The sequence below is a fragment of the Cryptomeria japonica genome, chromosome 3, assembly GCF_030272615.1.
Source record: "Cryptomeria japonica chromosome 3, Sugi_1.0, whole genome shotgun sequence".
NCBI lineage: Eukaryota > Viridiplantae > Streptophyta > Pinopsida > Cupressales > Cupressaceae > Cryptomeria > Cryptomeria japonica.
This window is the reverse complement of record NC_081407.1, coordinates 98045013-98063556: the sequence shown is the minus strand read 5'-3', so window position 1 is coordinate 98063556 and position 18544 is coordinate 98045013. Positions and strand designations below refer to the sequence as shown.

Below are 18544 nucleotides of genomic sequence, written 5' to 3'. Positions count from 1 at the left end.
CAAACGTTAGCATGGGAGTGAGCAAATTGATTGCACATTAACCCCGACATTTTCACCACAAGGTTGTTCCAAATTGGCGAAGTTACTAGAAACCTGATGGTCGAATCACGAACTCATGCAACTGATCAATTACAGAACTCCAAGAGGAGCCTTTCAGTTTTGCAGAACAGAATCCATATTATACCACTTTATCAAAATAATGAGACATTCAAAAAATATAACATTGGTTTATATGCCCACCATGAACATCTAGAAAAACGTGTCAAACAAAAACAACACCAGTTATATACAAACTACCTTGTACTGGCAGAAAAAAACATTCCGTCATAAGGAGAATGAACAAAATTGTATGCATATTTACGAATCACAACCATGTATGTAAAACAACAATGATCAGGAACTCCCACACTAATCCTTTCTCATTTAATTGCATGTTTCTATATAAACCTGTGTCATAGATTCAGCTGCCACCAGACTTGTGGTGATATATATTCAAACTAGCTTTACCATGCAAAAGAAGACGACTAGGCAGTCCTGAACCAAAAATATGGTGATAACCAAAATAGGGGAAACTAAGGTCTCCAGTACACATGCTTTAGACGTACTCAATCTATACAATTTAGATATTTTCAAACTTATGTACAAAAAAAGCAGCCTCCCACAAGATTTAGAAAAGCAAAATTATAATAGAAGCCGATTCTCTGAAGTTTCTATTTTTATTTTTTGAAGGATGTAATGATAACGGTAGCCTAAGAAATTCAGGAAAATCCAATACGCTCGCTATGTCAACAAATAAGGCTTCCAAATAATCTGCAAATTGTGCAACAGCCACAGATGTCCATAATTTCAAGTCAATGAAGCAATATAAAAATTAACATTGCATGACACATTTTCTCTATAACACATACTGTATTAAACTCTCCAAATTTCATGACAAGAGAAAAGCTGTTTGACTACCAAAATTGAGCTCCATATGGTTAAAAATCCTACAAAAATCAAATCTGGCACATTTTTTACTTTCCGCCATGCCTTTTAACATCGTGGCTGCTCAGTGTAAACTCTGAACTCAAGATCCTGAAAATAAAACAACCGAAATGAAGCTACTACAAGAGCCCGAAAACATAGATACCCTAACAAGGCAATGCATACACAATACTTACAGAAACAATACAATCAGGTGTCAAAGTACGCAACATAAAGTAAATGACAAACAATACAGATGGCTTCTAAATCTTTTATACAATATAATACTAGAGCATATTTTTAGAAAATTTATTACAGGAAGCATCAACACCAATGGTAACCTTTGGCTTGCTTGGCAACATAATGACCCTTCTTCCCTGGCCAGGGCGTACTACTAGATTTTGGACCCTGGATTCCAACAATAAACGCTAATTAGACACATAATAATTTGTTTTTTCTAATAGCTGTTTAGTTCGGAAAAACAGAACTAATGAGTACCTTTTTTGATACTAGAGACTGCTGCTCTGAGCCTCCTGTAGTCCTTTTGCCTTTCTTGGCACCCTTGCTGGCACCATCATAATGAGTAGAAAATTGCACACATTTCTTTCCTTTACCTGTAACAAATAAACAGTAGCATATGCATTGCACATCTCTACCACAACTATCTGGAGAAATGCATCACAAGTATTATGTTCACAGATTCAGAGCAACCAGAATCGTTTCTATTACCAATTCCTAAAATCAGTGGGAACTTTTAAAACATGTAATCACTACATTCCTTTGCCTTTTCTAAAAGGACAAGACTTGCCCAATACTCTTGATGCATCATTGTCTGTTTTGATAGTACAGATCTTTATGAAGTTGGTCTTTTGCTTAACAGATCCCTACTTTGAGCAATAATACACTTGTGAACTGAATCCATCTAGACTTGTCCAACATCAAATATGAATTATTCAACAAAACCGCCTTGTAGCCCCAACATGAAATCCAGATGATCATCCATGTTTGAAATATTGATTAGAGCTTAAGTTGGGTAGGTTTACCTATGTCCAGGATTTAAAAAGGTTCAAAACAATAAAACAAGCAAAACTAAAGACATCGCTAAAAGCAGAAACATAAAAAGTTATTTCTAATTTCAAAATAAATTTGCATGTAATTATTTATTATGTTTAAAAGTGGAAAAGCTATATTCCTTCACTTTGGCTCCATGGAAATATCAAAAATCTCTAAATTGAAGAGAATTAAATTGTTTCATGGTAACAACAAATCTCAATACCTTGATCCAATGTGTTACTGAGCTACAATACCTTGAGTCATATTTCCCCCTGTTCTCCAAAGCAGTTACTGCCCTTCTCATTCACTGAGCATTGTGTGTAAATATGGATGCCTATTAGTCTTGCAAAAAGCACTAAAATATTGACTCAAGTTCGTAAAACATGCAACAGTACAGAGACCAACCTATTCTTACATCTATGATTTTGGTATCCTTCCAACAAAGAATCTAAACAAGTGTCGTGCATGGTAATGTCTAAAGAGGTAATAGACCTCTACACTGATAGATCCCATGCTCTCTAAAATCAGATGAAGGTTAGTACAAAAGTTGCAAGATGGCCAAGATTTCACATTTCTTTTTCCTTCCTCTGAGTGAGCCATAGTGATTACTGATTACAGTCCATGAGTTTTTAACCTCACTTCTAAACATTGTGATTTCAACATTTATAAATTTAACCTCCCTTAAGCAGTGAGCAACTGTTTATACTTCTACAATCCATCAAACTTTACGTTGGGTGAATATCAGTGTTACTCCTAAGTTTTTAGGACAGGGATGTGGGGGTGTGGGAATGGGGTTTTGGGGATGGCAAAAGTTTTTGTAAATTTTGGGAATGGTAAATTAGCTTAAGTTACATGAAAACGAGATATCCAATAATCCATGATGGTTCTTCATCTGCAGCAGACTACATGTTAACTGCTAGAAATTTGATGGCTACCCAGAATTCTGCTGCAAACCCAGAGCGATGTTCAGTGAAAAAAAAGACAGAAAAAAAGTGGACTAGATCGTCTGGACTCTGTCATGGTCTCACAGCTTGGTAAACCTTTGTAGAAAACATTCAGAATTCTTCTTGCATGCTGTTTGCTAGTCATTCATCTGAATGAAATTGACAGGCAGAGTCTGATGTTGAAACACAGCTTTCTTGTAATAACGACCCCTGGTTACTATTTTTTTTTTATCATTTCATTACACCTCAAGTACCATCCTAATTGATGAAGCAACTTCCATGATCCATCCAATTTATAAGTGTCAGCTTCATAACCATGGCAACAAGTGAATGCCACAATTTGACATACTAGCACTAAAGATGATAAGCTCCCAATATCTAGGTCATCCCTCAACCCAAACCGATACCATGAGGGTTCACTCATAATGGTCTTGCATATGTAGTTCAACAGCGCTAATAGAGAGACTTCATCCTCACATCTAGGATGAGATCTTTTGCCTCCCTTTTGAAATGCACCCATCAATTATATTCATAATGTTGGCACCCTAAAAACCTGCAAAGTTGTATGCTCCTCTGTGTCAACATTGTTGTCCTTATTTTCCCTCAAAAAGAGTTTCAGTCTTGAGAATAGCTTTCTTATGAACTACCCTGGTCTAAGGTTGTGATTCTAAGTTATGTTTTCCCTTTCTCTATATGGCCGCTCTAAGTATTCAAACACCTTACCTTTTTTAATTGTGCCAGCATGCTAGGTAAATCTTCCATAGCATTGTATAACTTGGCATATCAATGCAAGATTTCTTTTCACGGGTCACAAACTGCAGTCGTATTATTGCTGTGCCTCTACATTTCAACCCTGTCATATGATATAACTCCAATTATTTCCACTTTGTGCAACCGGTTTATACCCATCTGGGTGGTGTGGCTATTATATTTTATTGGCTTCAAGACATTTGTTAATGGCGGGACTTGGGTGCTGATGAAGCTGATGGATATTGAATGAAATGATGATATGTGTTGCTTCACATTCTCCTATGTCATGTGCAAAATTACTAATTGGCTGTTCCTATACTTAAAGATACTCTGATGGTTCTCTTGACAATCTTAACTTATGCGCCAACCATTGTTGGAAGCATGCAATAGACACCCCTGATTTCTTTTTTTTTGAGAAGTGCTGCCAAGCAACTTAACAATGATAACATGTAATATGATAGGTCTCTACTGAACAACTGATATATCATTTAAATGAAGGAAATGCTGATGACATCAACTCCATATTGAAACATTTCATTTTTAAAGCATGTAACCAATTACATAATATTGTTTAAGTCAAATACAAGCATGTAGTACCTCAATGGGGAACCCTAGACAATTCAATAAGCCTGCAATCACTGAAATGAAATTGTTAGGTCTGAAAATGCATGAAAATCATCAGCTACAGCTGAGAAACTTCCATTGATAACCTCCAACGCCAACCATAGCATCAACCAGGTGAAGAAAAGCATTTCCAGCAGCTTAAACACCTCCAAACAAGTCTAAAATATGATTTTGCAGATCTGAAATACTGACAGCAACTACCTGAACTTTTCTCTGTGCCAGCACAGGGCTGAAAGGTAGGGAAAAACAACTTTGAAAACAACTCCGAACGCTCCTTTACCATCCAGATCAGTTTCTCTTCACTTCAAATGCATGAAATCAGCATACACAGGTCTGAAACTTTCTCAGAACAACCTGCAACAGCAAGCTGGGTGCTAATGCAACACTCTTTTATTGCCCAGATCAGTCACTCTTCACTCCAAATACATATAAAAAAACCTTGCAAACACATTAGAAAATCCCTGCATTTTTCATCGACGCAATCTCCAAAAACTGAAATCAGAAAACCATATGGATCTTCATTTGTTTTAAAACCCCAAATCACCAAAAACTTCATGCAAATCAGTGTATTTCCTGAATGAAAATACCAAACCAGCTAGGGTGGATCTCTCATGACCGAAACTAGAAAGATTGAAGAGAGTTTTCATCCTCAACAACACCCAAAAGAAATTCCGCTGTTCATTCCAACAGCATTCTATTATGTGTGCAACATCTGTACATACAAATGAGAGCCCTAATACTCCTTTTATAACTTTTGAAAGATAATTAGGAAAAAGAGATTTTTGCTTTTTAGCTAATTTTCTAAGTATGTTTTGCTGTTTCATTGCTTTTTTGAAAAGCAAATTTTGCTTTTTTGCTTTTTTCTTTTGTCACAACTATTTCAAAAATATGCTTTTTCCCTTTTTCACTTTTTTACTTTTTAGAAAAAACACTTTTTTGCAATTTTCCGCTCAAAAAGACCTCTTTGAAATATTAATAACAATTCATGTGCAAATGCCCCTCCTCCTATCCCCTCAAATCTCTCCTAGGCGTCCCCTTGTGAGGAACATAACTTATAATATTCATTATTTAACACTAAACTAAATATTAAAACATAACTTTATAACTTTAGTGAAATTATTAAAATAATTCCAAGCACATTGCGTACTGGTACTGAAGAATGATGCCCAATGCCATAATGAGACCATACTATAAATAGCAGTGTTCTCCAAAAACCAGATACTTTGTGGTTGCGATTTTTCTGGTTTCAATATGTAAGAACAGTGAACAGGTGAGTTTTTCTTCTCTGCACTTCACTCTAGTTTTAATTGTGTTCTTAATTGTTACTATTTCACTGTTTTGGCTTTTTTGTGTTGAGCAATTGTAGAAGGATTTTATAATTTACAATAAACCAATTGAATTGCAAAACCTCACTTGGTGTGATACCCTTCAAATTAGAAATGTCTTATAAGCGCAAATCCACACAAGATTTAATTGAACTACTTGCTTAGACTAAGCTATAGAGCTAAGTGGCTTCCCAATCACAGAAGCAAGAAAGAGGGAGACAAACTAGAGCCAATTCCTAACAAGGAAATGGGGCCCCTTAGCATACAATCATTTGCTTGTCACTTCCATGCCACATATCAATACATGTGCCAAGTTATAGGGGTTGATGTACAACCTATGATTTCTAAAGGTGCATTAATTTTTGCTTCACACATCTAGAGCCTACTCATAAATACTCTGACTATGGAAGCTTTAAACATCTACACAAAAGTCTAGAAACGTGAAGAAATAGGGAAGAGGGAAATCATTTAGGTGACACTCTCTATAATGTCATATATACTTGCTTGTCTCAACGTCAGATTGGAATATATCTCCTTTAAAGCTCCCTAAATGGATTCTTAAGATTTTGCAATTGTGGACTCCCAATTTGAATAAACAAGACCCTAGGACTCTATTGGATTTGTGAGGATTTCTCTATTATTTCAAGATTAGGGTTTAACAAGCCATGATTACCACAAGATTTCTTTGAGTCCCTTCGGCCTCTGGATTTCAAGCGAGCCCCACCTTAAAAGCATAATTAGGGAGATTGGTTTTTACATGAAACACTAATGAACCCAAAAAAAATCATTCAAGGGATCAAATTTTCATGATTATTCATTTTGTATCTGCCTTCCATTTTACTATTAACAAGATAATTTGTAACTGTCCCAAGATTCAATTCATGCCGATTCCATTTTTTTATGGGTTTAGAGTCTCACAACTCCAGTTACCGTGATCAAAAAACAGGGCATAAGTTATAAATTTGGAAGCTGTGTGAGTGATTATTATAACATAATGACTTAAGGAATAGATAAATACCTTGCAAAGGAAAACTTGATGAAGTTCGATGATAATTATTGTTGATATCAAGTCCTCACAAGAATCAATGTTTGTTGACGAATGTTTAGTTTTACTGTAGATGATTGTAAGCTCACTAATGTTTGAGAAAATTATTGAACCTAGGCACTGGCAATATTGATCGTTGCCATGCTCAAACCTGATATAGACCTACAGTCATTCTATTAAAGCATCAGTTTGAGCAGGAAAGAAGACCTTTGATTTCAGTAGCATCAGTTAGAACGATGTTAATATAACAGAAAATTCACCCTGTTCTGCTACTGAAATGAAAGGTCTGCTAATCTACTGCTCAAACTAATGCACCTCTATTAATATCAAACGTTAGCTTTTTGGAAGTTTATAACTGTTGTGTAAGAAAAGGCAACAACTGAAATGACTATTGATCTTTGATGTTGGCATTCTGTTGTGTAGAATGTAGATGAAGTTGCTAATGATGAGATCTGATTTGCTCTTTGGAATTCTGTTGTTTGGTGTCATGCTTTGATATGAATAAAGAAGCGATTGAAGTCATATTTCAACAGAACTTTCTCCTGAATTAGGTGGCCTTGATTGCTAAATAAATCTTGCTCTTTTTCCTGCTGATTTTGCTATTTTTTGACTTGATATAAATTTTGACATTGCACATAATTTTTAGCAGATTTACTTGAGTTTTAAAGTATGACTAGCTGCTGGGAACATGGCCCACCATCTTTAAATATCAAACTTAACCTCTTATGAATCTGATCAACCATGCATGAATAGACAAACATATTAATAGGTTTTTACTACTCAGGAATCTAGTCGGCAATTATATGTGGTGCATACTTAACATAGATCCCCACCTTTATTTATACCATTCAACCATCTCACCATGATAGACATTCCCTAACAATTCCAAGCTGCCTTAAACTCTGCTTACCTCTCTTTTCTAACACAAGCAACCCACTCCACATGCAAATGCCATTTCAAACTTTGAAAGAAAAATCCTTTAGATCACATGTCAACCTAAATATAGGAAAGTGTTTTAAAAATTTCATTACTAAGTGTGAGACTATGTACATCAAAATCACCTTCAAAATTTGGAGTATAAACCCCTTCACAAAGATGTGTGCCAATTAACAAATTGATTTCAAATTTTTGAAATAAAACCCCTTTTCAAAGGTGTGCACTATGCAAATGAAATCACCTTTCAATTTTTGAAATAAGATCCTCTTCATAGAGTTGCACCTTTACAAATGGAGTTTTAAAATTAGAGATTGAAAATTGATTCTCCTCACATAGGTGTGCATCTGTATAACTGAAACTTGTTGAGAAATTTTGGAATCAAATCCTTTTATTGAAGTGCACACTCATACAAGCAATTCTGAATTTTTCTGACCATATTTTTCAGGGATTCAACACTGCTTTATAATACTCTTACACTTTTCATTTAGACAGCTGAAATTTATGATTACCAGCCCACAAATCTGCTTTTATTTATGATTATTAGCATCAAAATCTGCTGCTAAGCTTTTTCCCAAAAAATTATTCAAACCTTCAAACTTTCTTGTGGCCTTCTATGCCAAACTAGACTATAAAATCATTTGATTGAGATAGTTGGTATCATGTGTTAGTGTGAATAGGGTTCTTTAGCCTTCTAGTTCTTTATTAGCTAGTTCTCCACTATAGTTTACTTAGGGACTTTTTCACTTTTTTCCCACATTGGTTGTGTTTTTAGTCTCTTGGGTGATAAGTGCTATATATACTCACTCATCACTCTCATACAAGCATCTTATTTTTCATTGTATGCCTTGCATTCTCTTGAGTTGAAAACAGTTTATTCGGCTCGTTTCTGATTTCTTTCTTTGCTCTCCTTCATTCATTTGCATTCTTGGGTTGAAATCTCACATGGTAGCAGTGGTTGTGAGTTGTGGGTTGGCATTTTCTTAGAAATCTGAAGTGTAGGGCTGTTTTTTTTTTTGCACAAGTATGCTCTTCTCTCGCATCTTTCGATGATCTGGAGAATCAGAGAAGTGTGGAGAAAACTCTAGTTTTAGGGGTGGGGGCGAGAGCGGGGGGGTGTTGCAGTTTTTTCAAATCTTCTTGGAGACATTTTGAACTCACCATTGAGTTCAGAGTAGCCGAAAAAGTGAAATTTGGCTTTTGTTTCATCTGATTTGGAGATTATTTGATATAGTTGCGGATCAAAGGTTTCTAGCTCATATCCAATGCAGCTCTTTTCAAAGGTGTTTTCAGGCCAAAAGGACTTCACCATTGAGTCCAGAAGACCTAAAAAATCCCATTTGCATATAAAGACTGTCCATATTTGGAGACCAGAGCCTTTGGCAAAATTTGTTTTTTCAGAGGGGCATTTTTATCTTCACAACATTATTTTTCATCATTTTTTGGTGTATTCTTGCTGTTTGCAGCATAGTTCTAGGACTCGCCAGAACTCGGCGAGTTTTGGGCCGGGTAACTCTGGGCAAGTCCCTAGGGGCCCGGACTTGGGCTCGTTGAGTCCTAGGCGAGTCCAACCGAGTCCTCGTGACTCAGTGACTCAGCTTGGACCCGATGAGTCCCGATGTTTGGACTCGGCTAGCGGCAATCTTCTAAAAAGCAAAATAAAAAACATTTTAAAACATGTTTTCAGTTACTTTTTTTTCATTTATATTTCCTTCTAAGTTGTAAAACTCATCTCATGTCATTCTATTGAAAAAATAGGAGGAGAAGGGTGAGTTGTGAGGAAAAAGAAGAGTGCATAGTAGGGTAACCAGCAAGGAGTAAAATTTCTTCAACAAATCACGTTGGGGCAATGTAATACTTGCATTTGGCACATCAAGAGCTTGTTAGAGAGGATTGGAAAAGAGATTGCATTTCATTTCAACCTTGTTATAAGAGGTAAGATTGAACTTTTTGGATTTTTTTGGTGTTTTATAAGCAAAATTTACATTGTTTTTTTTTTAAACATTTGTATTCATTTCTTTCAAAGAAATCAGAAAACCCTACCATGTGGATTGTTTTCTTTTTCCAAAACTTAAAGAAATCGGCAAACACTACAATGTGAAAAAAAAAATGTACATTGTAGGGTTTGCCGATTTCTTTAAGTTTTGGATAAAGAAAACAATCTACATGGTAAGGTTTATTGATTTCTTTGAAAGAAAATGAATACAAATTCTATTACATTGTTTTTTGTTTCAAAACATTGCTACTACATTTTTTTGTATTAATTTATAATTTAAGAATGCACAAATATTCATTTTTTTTGTAATTGTGTCTTATTCTAGCAACCTTCAACTTTTGAAAACCATATTTTTCACAATGTCTAGTTCCACTCCCCCTCCTAGAACAATTCTGGGTAGAAAAGATCCAGCTTGGAAACATACTGAATATTTTCCCAGGCAAAAAAAAGAGAGGCAAAATGTAAATATTGCAATGGAAGCATAAATAGATTGAAATACCACATTGTCAGCATATGTGGCCATGATGCAGAGCCTTGCACACTAGCACATCCTAAGGCTATTCGTGAGTGCCAAGTGCAAATAGAGACATTTGAGGCTCAAAAAGAAATAAAGAAGAGACAAAGGGATGAGTTGGCTAACGTTGGTTGTGTTCGAGAGGCTTCTTCCATGCCTCCATATCATCCTAGTGCGAGTGCGAGTGCTAGTGCTAGTGCTACTGCTTCTATTGCTGGTAGTGCTAGTGGTAGTGGGAGTGCAAGCATTGGTCCTAGAATTCGTAAATCTAGGATGGATTCATATTTTGAGCCACACACTACTCCTTGTGCCCAACCTTCTCTTGAGAGCATGAGTTGGAACAAGGAGGTACATGATAAGGCTAAAGGTGCAATTGGGAGATTTTGGTACTATTGCAATATTCCATTCTTTGCAGCTAGGTAATTCTTTTTAGTTTTTATTTGATTGTTTTAAGTTTTTAACTTTTCAATATTTACAATTTGTTTTGTCTAATGATTTTTTACTGGGTATAAAGTTAAACATACTTATTTAATTTATTTGTGATAGGTCTCCTTATTGGCAGAGCATGATTGATGTCATCGCTATTTGTGGGGCAAGGTTCAAAGTCCCTTCTGATTTTGAGTTAAATGGCCAAATTTTGACAGATACAGTGGCTGATGTGAAAGCCACATTAGAGGACCAGCAAGAGGTATGGAAGAAGAAGGGTTGCACCATCATGACCGATGGGAGAAACCAAATGCTCCTAAATTTTCTTGTTTCTTCTGCAAGTGATTGAATAACTTGAATTTGATTTAATGATTAGTATTTTATTTTTAATTTAAGATTTATTGGATGATCATTGATCATTGATTTTTCTTTGTTTTTCAAATTTCAAGTGGCACCATGTTCATTAAGTCCATTGATGCTTCTACACATTCCAAAAATGCCACTTACCTATATGAGGCCATAGAGATCATATATGAAGTGGGTGAGGAGAATGTAGTACAAGTGGTGACCGATAATGCAGCAAATTATGTTGCTGCAGGTAAACTTTTGATGGAGAGGCACCCATCTATATTTTGGTCTCCATGTGTTGGATAACATTGGTAAGATTGCATGGATTAGGACATGTGTAGAGAAGACAAAAAATATTTGCAAATTTGTATACAATCATGCATGGGTCCTTAACCTAATGAGGCAATACATGGGGCAGAAGGAGCTTGCTCGTCCTGGAATCACTAGATTTGCCACCAACTTCATCACATTGCAATCCTTGATTCAGAGTAAGGCAGCTTTGAGACGTATGTTTGTTGGTGAGGAGTGGACTTCCTCATCCTATGTTGTGATTGTTGTAGGGGTTGATGTAGTAGATTGTATTTTTTATGAGCTAAGCTTTTGGACCCCTTGTGCTGAGATTGTGAAAGTAAAATTTTTAAACATTCTACATTATGTTTTAACTTTTAATTTTTATTCGTATTTTTCTTTTATTTGCTTTTTTTCATTCATTATTTCACACTTAAGTTAACTGATATTAGATAATGTTTCACAATATTTGCAGTTCATTGAGCCCTTGGTAGTTATCCTACGAGTTGCTGATGGGGAGAAGCTCACAATGGGCTACATAAACAAGGGCATGGATAGGGACAAGGAGGGCATCAGATCTGCCTATGGAGGGGATGAGAGTATCGTCCCATTTGGGATATCATTGATAGGAGATGGCTTCACAAACCCCTCCATGCAGTTGCTTATTACATCAATCCGACATTCCATTTCTGCCCTGATTTCAAGGCAGATGAGGAGGTTCTTAGTGGGCTCTACTCTGTGATAGAGTGAATGTTGCTAGATCATAGCAGCACTATAATCCAAGAGCTAGAGGCCTTTTATAATGCAGAAGGGGAGGTCTTCTCTTGTCAGCTATGCAAAGAAAATAGGACAAAAATGCAGCCAGGTAAAAATATATATTTTAACTTTTAAGAGCATAATTTTAATGTTATATTATTCAATTTATTATTAATTATTAAATGCGGCTGATTTCTTTTATTTTTCTCATCTCAGATAGATGGTGGTAGATGTTTGGTCTTAAAACACCAAATCTTCAGCAGATAGCCATTCGTATTTTGAGCCAACCATGCAATGCTTCTGGTTGTGCGCACGATTGGAGTATGTTTGAGCACATACACTCCACGAGGCGCAATAGTCTATTTGTGGAGAGGTTGAATGATCTAGTCTTTGTTCATTACAACCTTTGTCTTAGATAGAGACAGGTTATGGAACATGACACTACCCCGATCATACTAGAGGAAGTTGATCCAAAATTTGAGTGGATCAATAAGACTACAGATCTCGTCTTTAGTGGTGAGGACTTAGATTGGATCAACCAAGCAGATAGAGAGGCTACGACTATAGTCATGGCAGAGGAAGAGGTTAGAGCACGAGCAGAGTTAGAGCCACCGCCAGAGACGAACACAAACACAATTGATGTTGGTGAGGGTGGAACGGAGTCACAGGTAGAGAGTATGCCTACTGAATCATCCAAGACCTACCTTAGACACCTTCATAGGAAGGATCCGAGCTCCTCTGAGCCATAGACTTGTAGTTGTTTTGATATTTGTGTGGAACATTTGATGTCATGGACTTCATATTCCATGAGTTTTGTAATATTTTTACAGTTGACATTGTTTATATATCTAAGTTTCCTATTTCCTTCAGCTACAATTTGCGTTTATAGTTTATACTAATGTGATCGATGTATACTTGTGTATGTGATCAAATTAGCTTCTATTTGATGATGTTATTGTGTATTTAAGGTTTATTTAATAAAGGGTGCATGAAACAAGTTTTAAATCCTTGAAATCTCTAAATTTCTTGGGTTTTCACTTTGTCGAGTCTTGCCGAGTCCTAGTCAAGTTTTTTTTCCGAGTCTAGAGTCCCGAGTCAGGTCACTCTTGCCGAGTCCACGCCAAGTCCAAGTTTCATATCTATAGTTTGCAGCCTCAAATGGTTTCCCCATAGCACTACATTGATCTAGGGATCTTTTTGCCAGGTTTATTGACCTTTTTGGCTGATATAAGGCACTAAAATATGGTGTTTTTTGTCCAGGTGTGAATATTGGAGGTTTTATTTGCCCTCTTTTCACCTGTCAAAGACGAAGAGTGAGGCCCGAGCTGGCAGGAGGCCAATTCCCCCTCTCAAATCACACCATTGTATTCTATATTCCGCTCTGATTCCAACTAGTGGTTGGAAGGCCATTTTTTGTTATTGGCACAATGCAATTTTATTGCTTAAAATGTTGACGTATTAAAATAGGCCATTTTACGGGAATTTCTTTTAGCTGTAACTTTTGATCGGTAGCTCAAAATTGAGTGTGATCTTTTGCAAAAGTGCATATTTTTTCATTTCCCATCTAATGGTCCTATTTTTAATTGTAAACGCACTAAATAAAGTGCCAAAATTGGGGGAGAGGGGGGTCTTTGATTGAAGAAAAAGCGGGATCTTTGGTGCGATTGTGCTTGTGCTTTTTTTTCGCACATGCTCTCTTTCCTTTGACAAATCGGTTATGCTAAGTTTCCATTGCTAACACCATACAACTATAACACATGGCAACAAAATGCATGGAACTTCTTAATGCAACAAGGTTAAACACCTTATGTTGAACAAAAGATAAGCGAAACCACATATGCTAAGGGTAAAATACTCTGGATGATTGAACAAACAAAAGCTCTAGGTTGTTTTAGGAGTTTAGTGTCCCTTGATATAATGTTTCAACTTGATGGTTGTACTAATTCACATGATGCATGGGACAAACTAAAAACTTTGTATGGGTCAACTGATGAAGTTAGGGGATATCAACTTGATAATCAACTAATGGCACTTGATCCTAAGTCTTTTGATAGCATCTAAGACTTCGTAACAAAAGTTAATGATTTGAGAGCACAATGTAAAGCTTGTGGCATAGAGAAAAAGGATATTCAACTTGACTTGAGTGCTCTTAATAAACTTGGACCTAAATATGCTGCTTTTGTTTCTAGTTTTCATACTCATAGATTGACTATGGGTGCTACTTATAAAATGCCTTCCTTTGTTTCATTTTTTGAATTGTTGATGCAAGAACAAGGCAAACTTTTGTCCATGGGGCTCCTAAAGTCATCTTAGTCTGAGGCATTGTTGGTTAGTCAATCAAAGGGACAAAAAGCATTAGGGAAACCTGATAAGAAATAGAAGAAGTCCAAGAAGAAGTCACAAAAAGATCAAGCACTATCACTATCTTCCCCAAAAGCAGACATCAACTCCTCTTCTTCAAAGGGGAATTCTGAGAAGAAGGAAAAACCAACTTGTTACTGTAAGAAAGTTGGTCATGAGGAACATTTTTGTCATAAGAAGCAGATCAATGAGCTGAAGCATCTTCTCACAAAGAACAACATTAATCTGCCTTATTTTGTTGCTTCACAATCCTCAACGACACCTTCTTCCAAATCAGGAGGGAAAGCAATTGCACTTGTTGCTACTGCAAATTCTTCTAAACAATGGATTATTGACTCAAGTGCATCACATCACATGGGCTCTGTCCGAGAATAGTTTTCCTTGTTGGAGCATTGTTTTGTGCCCCACATTCTCATCGAGGATGACTCCTATTTAAGTCATCGAGAAAGGTTATGTTGATGCTAGCACTAGTACATTTGAGGATGTCCTCTGTGTGCCTAATCTGTTGGCCAATCTTCTCTTCGTCTATCAAATTGCCCAGAATGGTAGAAAAGTTGAGTTTACTTCCGAGTTTGTGACCATCAAGAATCTTGGAGATAATGCACTTCTTGTAGTTGGTAAGGCTGATCATGAGTCTCGATTGTATGCTTTCTTTGATTTTGTACCTAAAACACATTCTATTGCTTTTCTCACTCATTCTGATCCTATGAGAAAGCTAAGGCATGAGAGGTTTGTCCATCTCAATTTCGGCTATCTTCAACAGCTCAACAAGCAAAATATGGTCACAAGTCTTCCTCAAATCAATTTTTCAGATGGAGTTTGTTCGGGTTGTACCTTGGGCAAACATCTTGAGGATAAGTTCGACAAAGGGAATGCTTGGAGAGCTTCAGAAGTCCTTGAGCTGGTTCACAGTGATGTGGCAAGCTGATTTCCATCATTGTCTTTCAGCAAGGGCTCACTAGTTGCTCACTTTCATTAATGACTTTTCCATATTCACTTAGGTATACTTTCTTCAACAAAAAGGAGAAGCATTCGATGGATTCAAGGAGTTCAAGGCTCGTGCCAAGAAGCAATCTAGAAAGTGTGTCAAGATTCTCCGCACAAACAATGGTGGAAAATATGTGAACCACAACTTTGAAGAATATGTGCTCTTGAAGGGATAGGTCTTCAACATACTGTTGCCTATACACCTCAGCAAAATGGTGTGTCCAAGAGGAAAAATAGATCCCTGAAAGAGATGGTTCGCTGCATGATCCATGCCCACTCGCTTGCACCTGAATATTGGGCAGAAGCTATCACTTGTGCTACTCACATCCAGAATAGAGATCCACATAAGGCATTGAAGGGAATCACTCCCTCTGAAGCTTGTTGTGGCAGGAACCCTATTGTGCGACACTTCAGATTTTTTGGCTTTCCTGCATGGGCTCATATTCCTTCAGAGAAGCACAAGGCCTTGGAACCTTAGAGTTGGTCTTGTATCTTTGTTGGTTATCCAGATGGTGTCAAAGGGTATCGACTTATGATCCTGAAACACGTGAGCTCTTTATTGAGCAAAGTGTGCAATTTGAGGAAAGCTCTCTTAGCGCCTCCTATTGTCTTCCCTCCTCCATCACGGAATTAGATAGTATCTCAAAAGACTTTTCTCCAGTTGCCTCTACTCACAAAGTTGATCATGAGGTTCATCTTCCTCTTCATAGACTTCAGATTCTGAGGAAGAGGATTCTCCTCCATCTCATCATAGACCTCTCTGGGCTCATCAAACACTTGAGTCTACATGCACACTTGTTGGGGATCCTTTAGACACTTGAAGGACTCAATCAGAACATCATGATATTTTGCATTCCTACATTGCCACAGCTTCAGATCCATAATCTTATCATGAAGCATTAAGTATTGTTGAGTGGGATTCAACAATGGAAGACGAGTACCACTCTTTGATTCGGAACAAAACTTGGCATCTTGTTCCACTTCCTAAGGGAAGAAAACAAGTTTGATGTAAGTGGATCTATCGCACAACATTTGCAACAGATGGATCAATTGACAAGCACAAAGCATGACTTATGGCTAAAGGTTTCTCTCAAGTTCCTTGTGTTGACTACATTGAGACCTTTGCCCCCATAGCCAAGATGAACTTCATTCGCCTAATACTTGCTACTACTACAACTCAAGTTTGGGTTGTCCATCAGATAGACATAAAGAATGCATTTCTTCATGGGGATCTACATGAAGAGATTTACATGAAGCAGCCACAAGGATTTTTTTAGGATTGTTCATTGGTTTGCAGATTGAGGAAGTCTCTCTATGGCCTCATACAGGCCCCACGAGCTTAGTATGCCAAGATGGACTCCTTTCTTCTTTTAGTTGGGTTCTCCAAATGCCACTCAAATTCGAATGTCTACATCTTGAGATAGGAGGATGATCTTCTTTTCTTGGCTCTCTATGTTGATGACTTGATTGTCACTGGGAGAACTTCACCCATCATAGTGGACGTCAAGTCTGCTTTGCACCATAGGTTTTCCATGACTAACTTGGGTCTCTTGCACTACTTACTTGAGATTGAGATCACTCAGACTTCTTTTGGGATTTCCCTTGCGTAGCCCAAGTATGCTCTTAATCTTTTGGCTTGTTTTCATGTGACTAATTGTAAGCCTGCACCGACTCCCTTTTTGTTTGTGGTCAAGCTTGAGGCAAAGTGTTCCACACCACTTGTTGATGCCACTTTGTATCATTAGCTTGTTGGTAACCTCATCTACCTGACTCATACTCGTCTTGACATTTCATTTGTAGTTGGCATTGTTTCACGCATCATGACAGAGCCACATGAGCTTCATTGGAAGGCTGCCAAATGCATCTTGCACCACATTCAATGCACTCACAGGTACAAGATTCACTATCTAACAGGCATAGGTTCACATTTGGTTGGCTACACGAATTTTGATTGGGCTGGTGATCATGATGATCACAAGTCCATATTTGGCTACAACTTTCACCTTGGTTCCAGTACCATTAGTTGACAAAGCAAGTGCTCTTTCTTCGGCTGAGGCTGAGTATTGGGGGGTTGTTAATGCCACCACTCAAGCCATTTGGCTTCATAATCTCCTCATTGAACTTGGCATCACTTTTCAAAAGCCATCAATCATTTACCCTGACAACTAAAGCACCATCTAAATCTCGCAAAATTCGGTCCATCATCAACGGACCAAACACATCGAGATCCACATGCATTATCTCTGGAAGCTGATTTATAAGCATGCCATCGATTTGCAATACTGTCCTACAACAGAACAGGTTGCAAATATCTTCACTAAACCCTTCACTAAGAGCAAGTATGTCCATCTTAGGTCTCTCTTGGGGGTGCAGGATATTTCTTCTAAGGGTGTCACTTAGCCCTTCTTGCTTCATCCTCTCATGGGGGGAGTTTTTGTTAATTTTAGCACTTTCAGATTAGATGATACTCAGAAAATCAGAATTTGTTTCCAACTAGGTTAATTAGATTTATTGCTTTTCAGATTTAAGTATGTTAAGAAATGAATGCAAAAGAGACAAGACAAAGTTACCCTGGGAAAACCTCTTAGGAGGAAAACCCCAACCAGAAAAGATCCTCAGATCTGATTATGGTTTTAGATTCAATTGACAATTACACACTTATCTGGAGTATAGAAGTTGCAGTCACAAGGAAGATGCTATGGAAGACTACACAGCTAGTTTGTTGATAGAGATTATGTTTTACAGTCCTTCTAACTTGTCTTGCTGTGTATGCACCTTTCAACTAGTTGCAATCCTTTGCTTGAGCCTTCAATGGAGATTCATGGAATTCGTAATCACCAATTAGTTCGCTGTGATCACTAATTGGATCTGCCGTTCATTCATGGAGTTCGCTGTGATCACTAATTGGATCTGCACATATATGGAATTCGCTGTGATCACCACTTAGATCTGCACATACATGTAGTTCGCTGTGACCTACTGCTTGTAAGAGAGTTCGCTGCACAAGAAGGAGATATTCGCTATGACCTACTGCTTGTGAAGGAGTTCGCTACACAAGGAGGATATATTTTGCATTTACTTGTAGACTACATTAATTATATTGTGAGAGGTATATGTCTTATTTATAGGAGAGCAACCACTCCTAATCAAGTCGGCTTATGATGAATTCATAACCTTTAATTTATTTGCATCACTTTAACCGAAACCCTTTATTAGATAGGGTCGGCCCTA

General features: G+C 37.3%; 1 protein-coding gene across 7 annotated transcripts in view; it reads right to left on the bottom strand.

Annotated features, from left to right (window-relative positions):
* Nucleotides 1–391: 391 nt before the first annotated feature.
* The window catches only part of LOC131046028 (histone deacetylase HDT1), a 35249-nt gene continuing 17096 nt past the window's right edge, over nucleotides 392–18544 (bottom strand). For 3 of the 7 annotated variants that reach the window (XM_057979672.2, XM_057979674.2, XM_057979673.2), the window contains exons 9-11: nucleotides 1462–1577; nucleotides 1280–1371; nucleotides 786–1074 (exon numbers count right to left, since the gene is read on the bottom strand). In XM_057979672.2, the coding sequence (XP_057835655.2) occupies nucleotides 1288–1371; nucleotides 1462–1577 (200 nt within the window). In that variant the 3' untranslated portion in view covers nucleotides 786–1074; nucleotides 1280–1287. Of the gene's footprint in view, nucleotides 1075–1279; nucleotides 1372–1461; nucleotides 1578–18544 lie in introns of all 7 variants that reach the window. The other 4 variants (XR_009105911.2, XR_009105912.2, XR_009105913.2 and 1 more) reach the window with 4 other exon arrangements.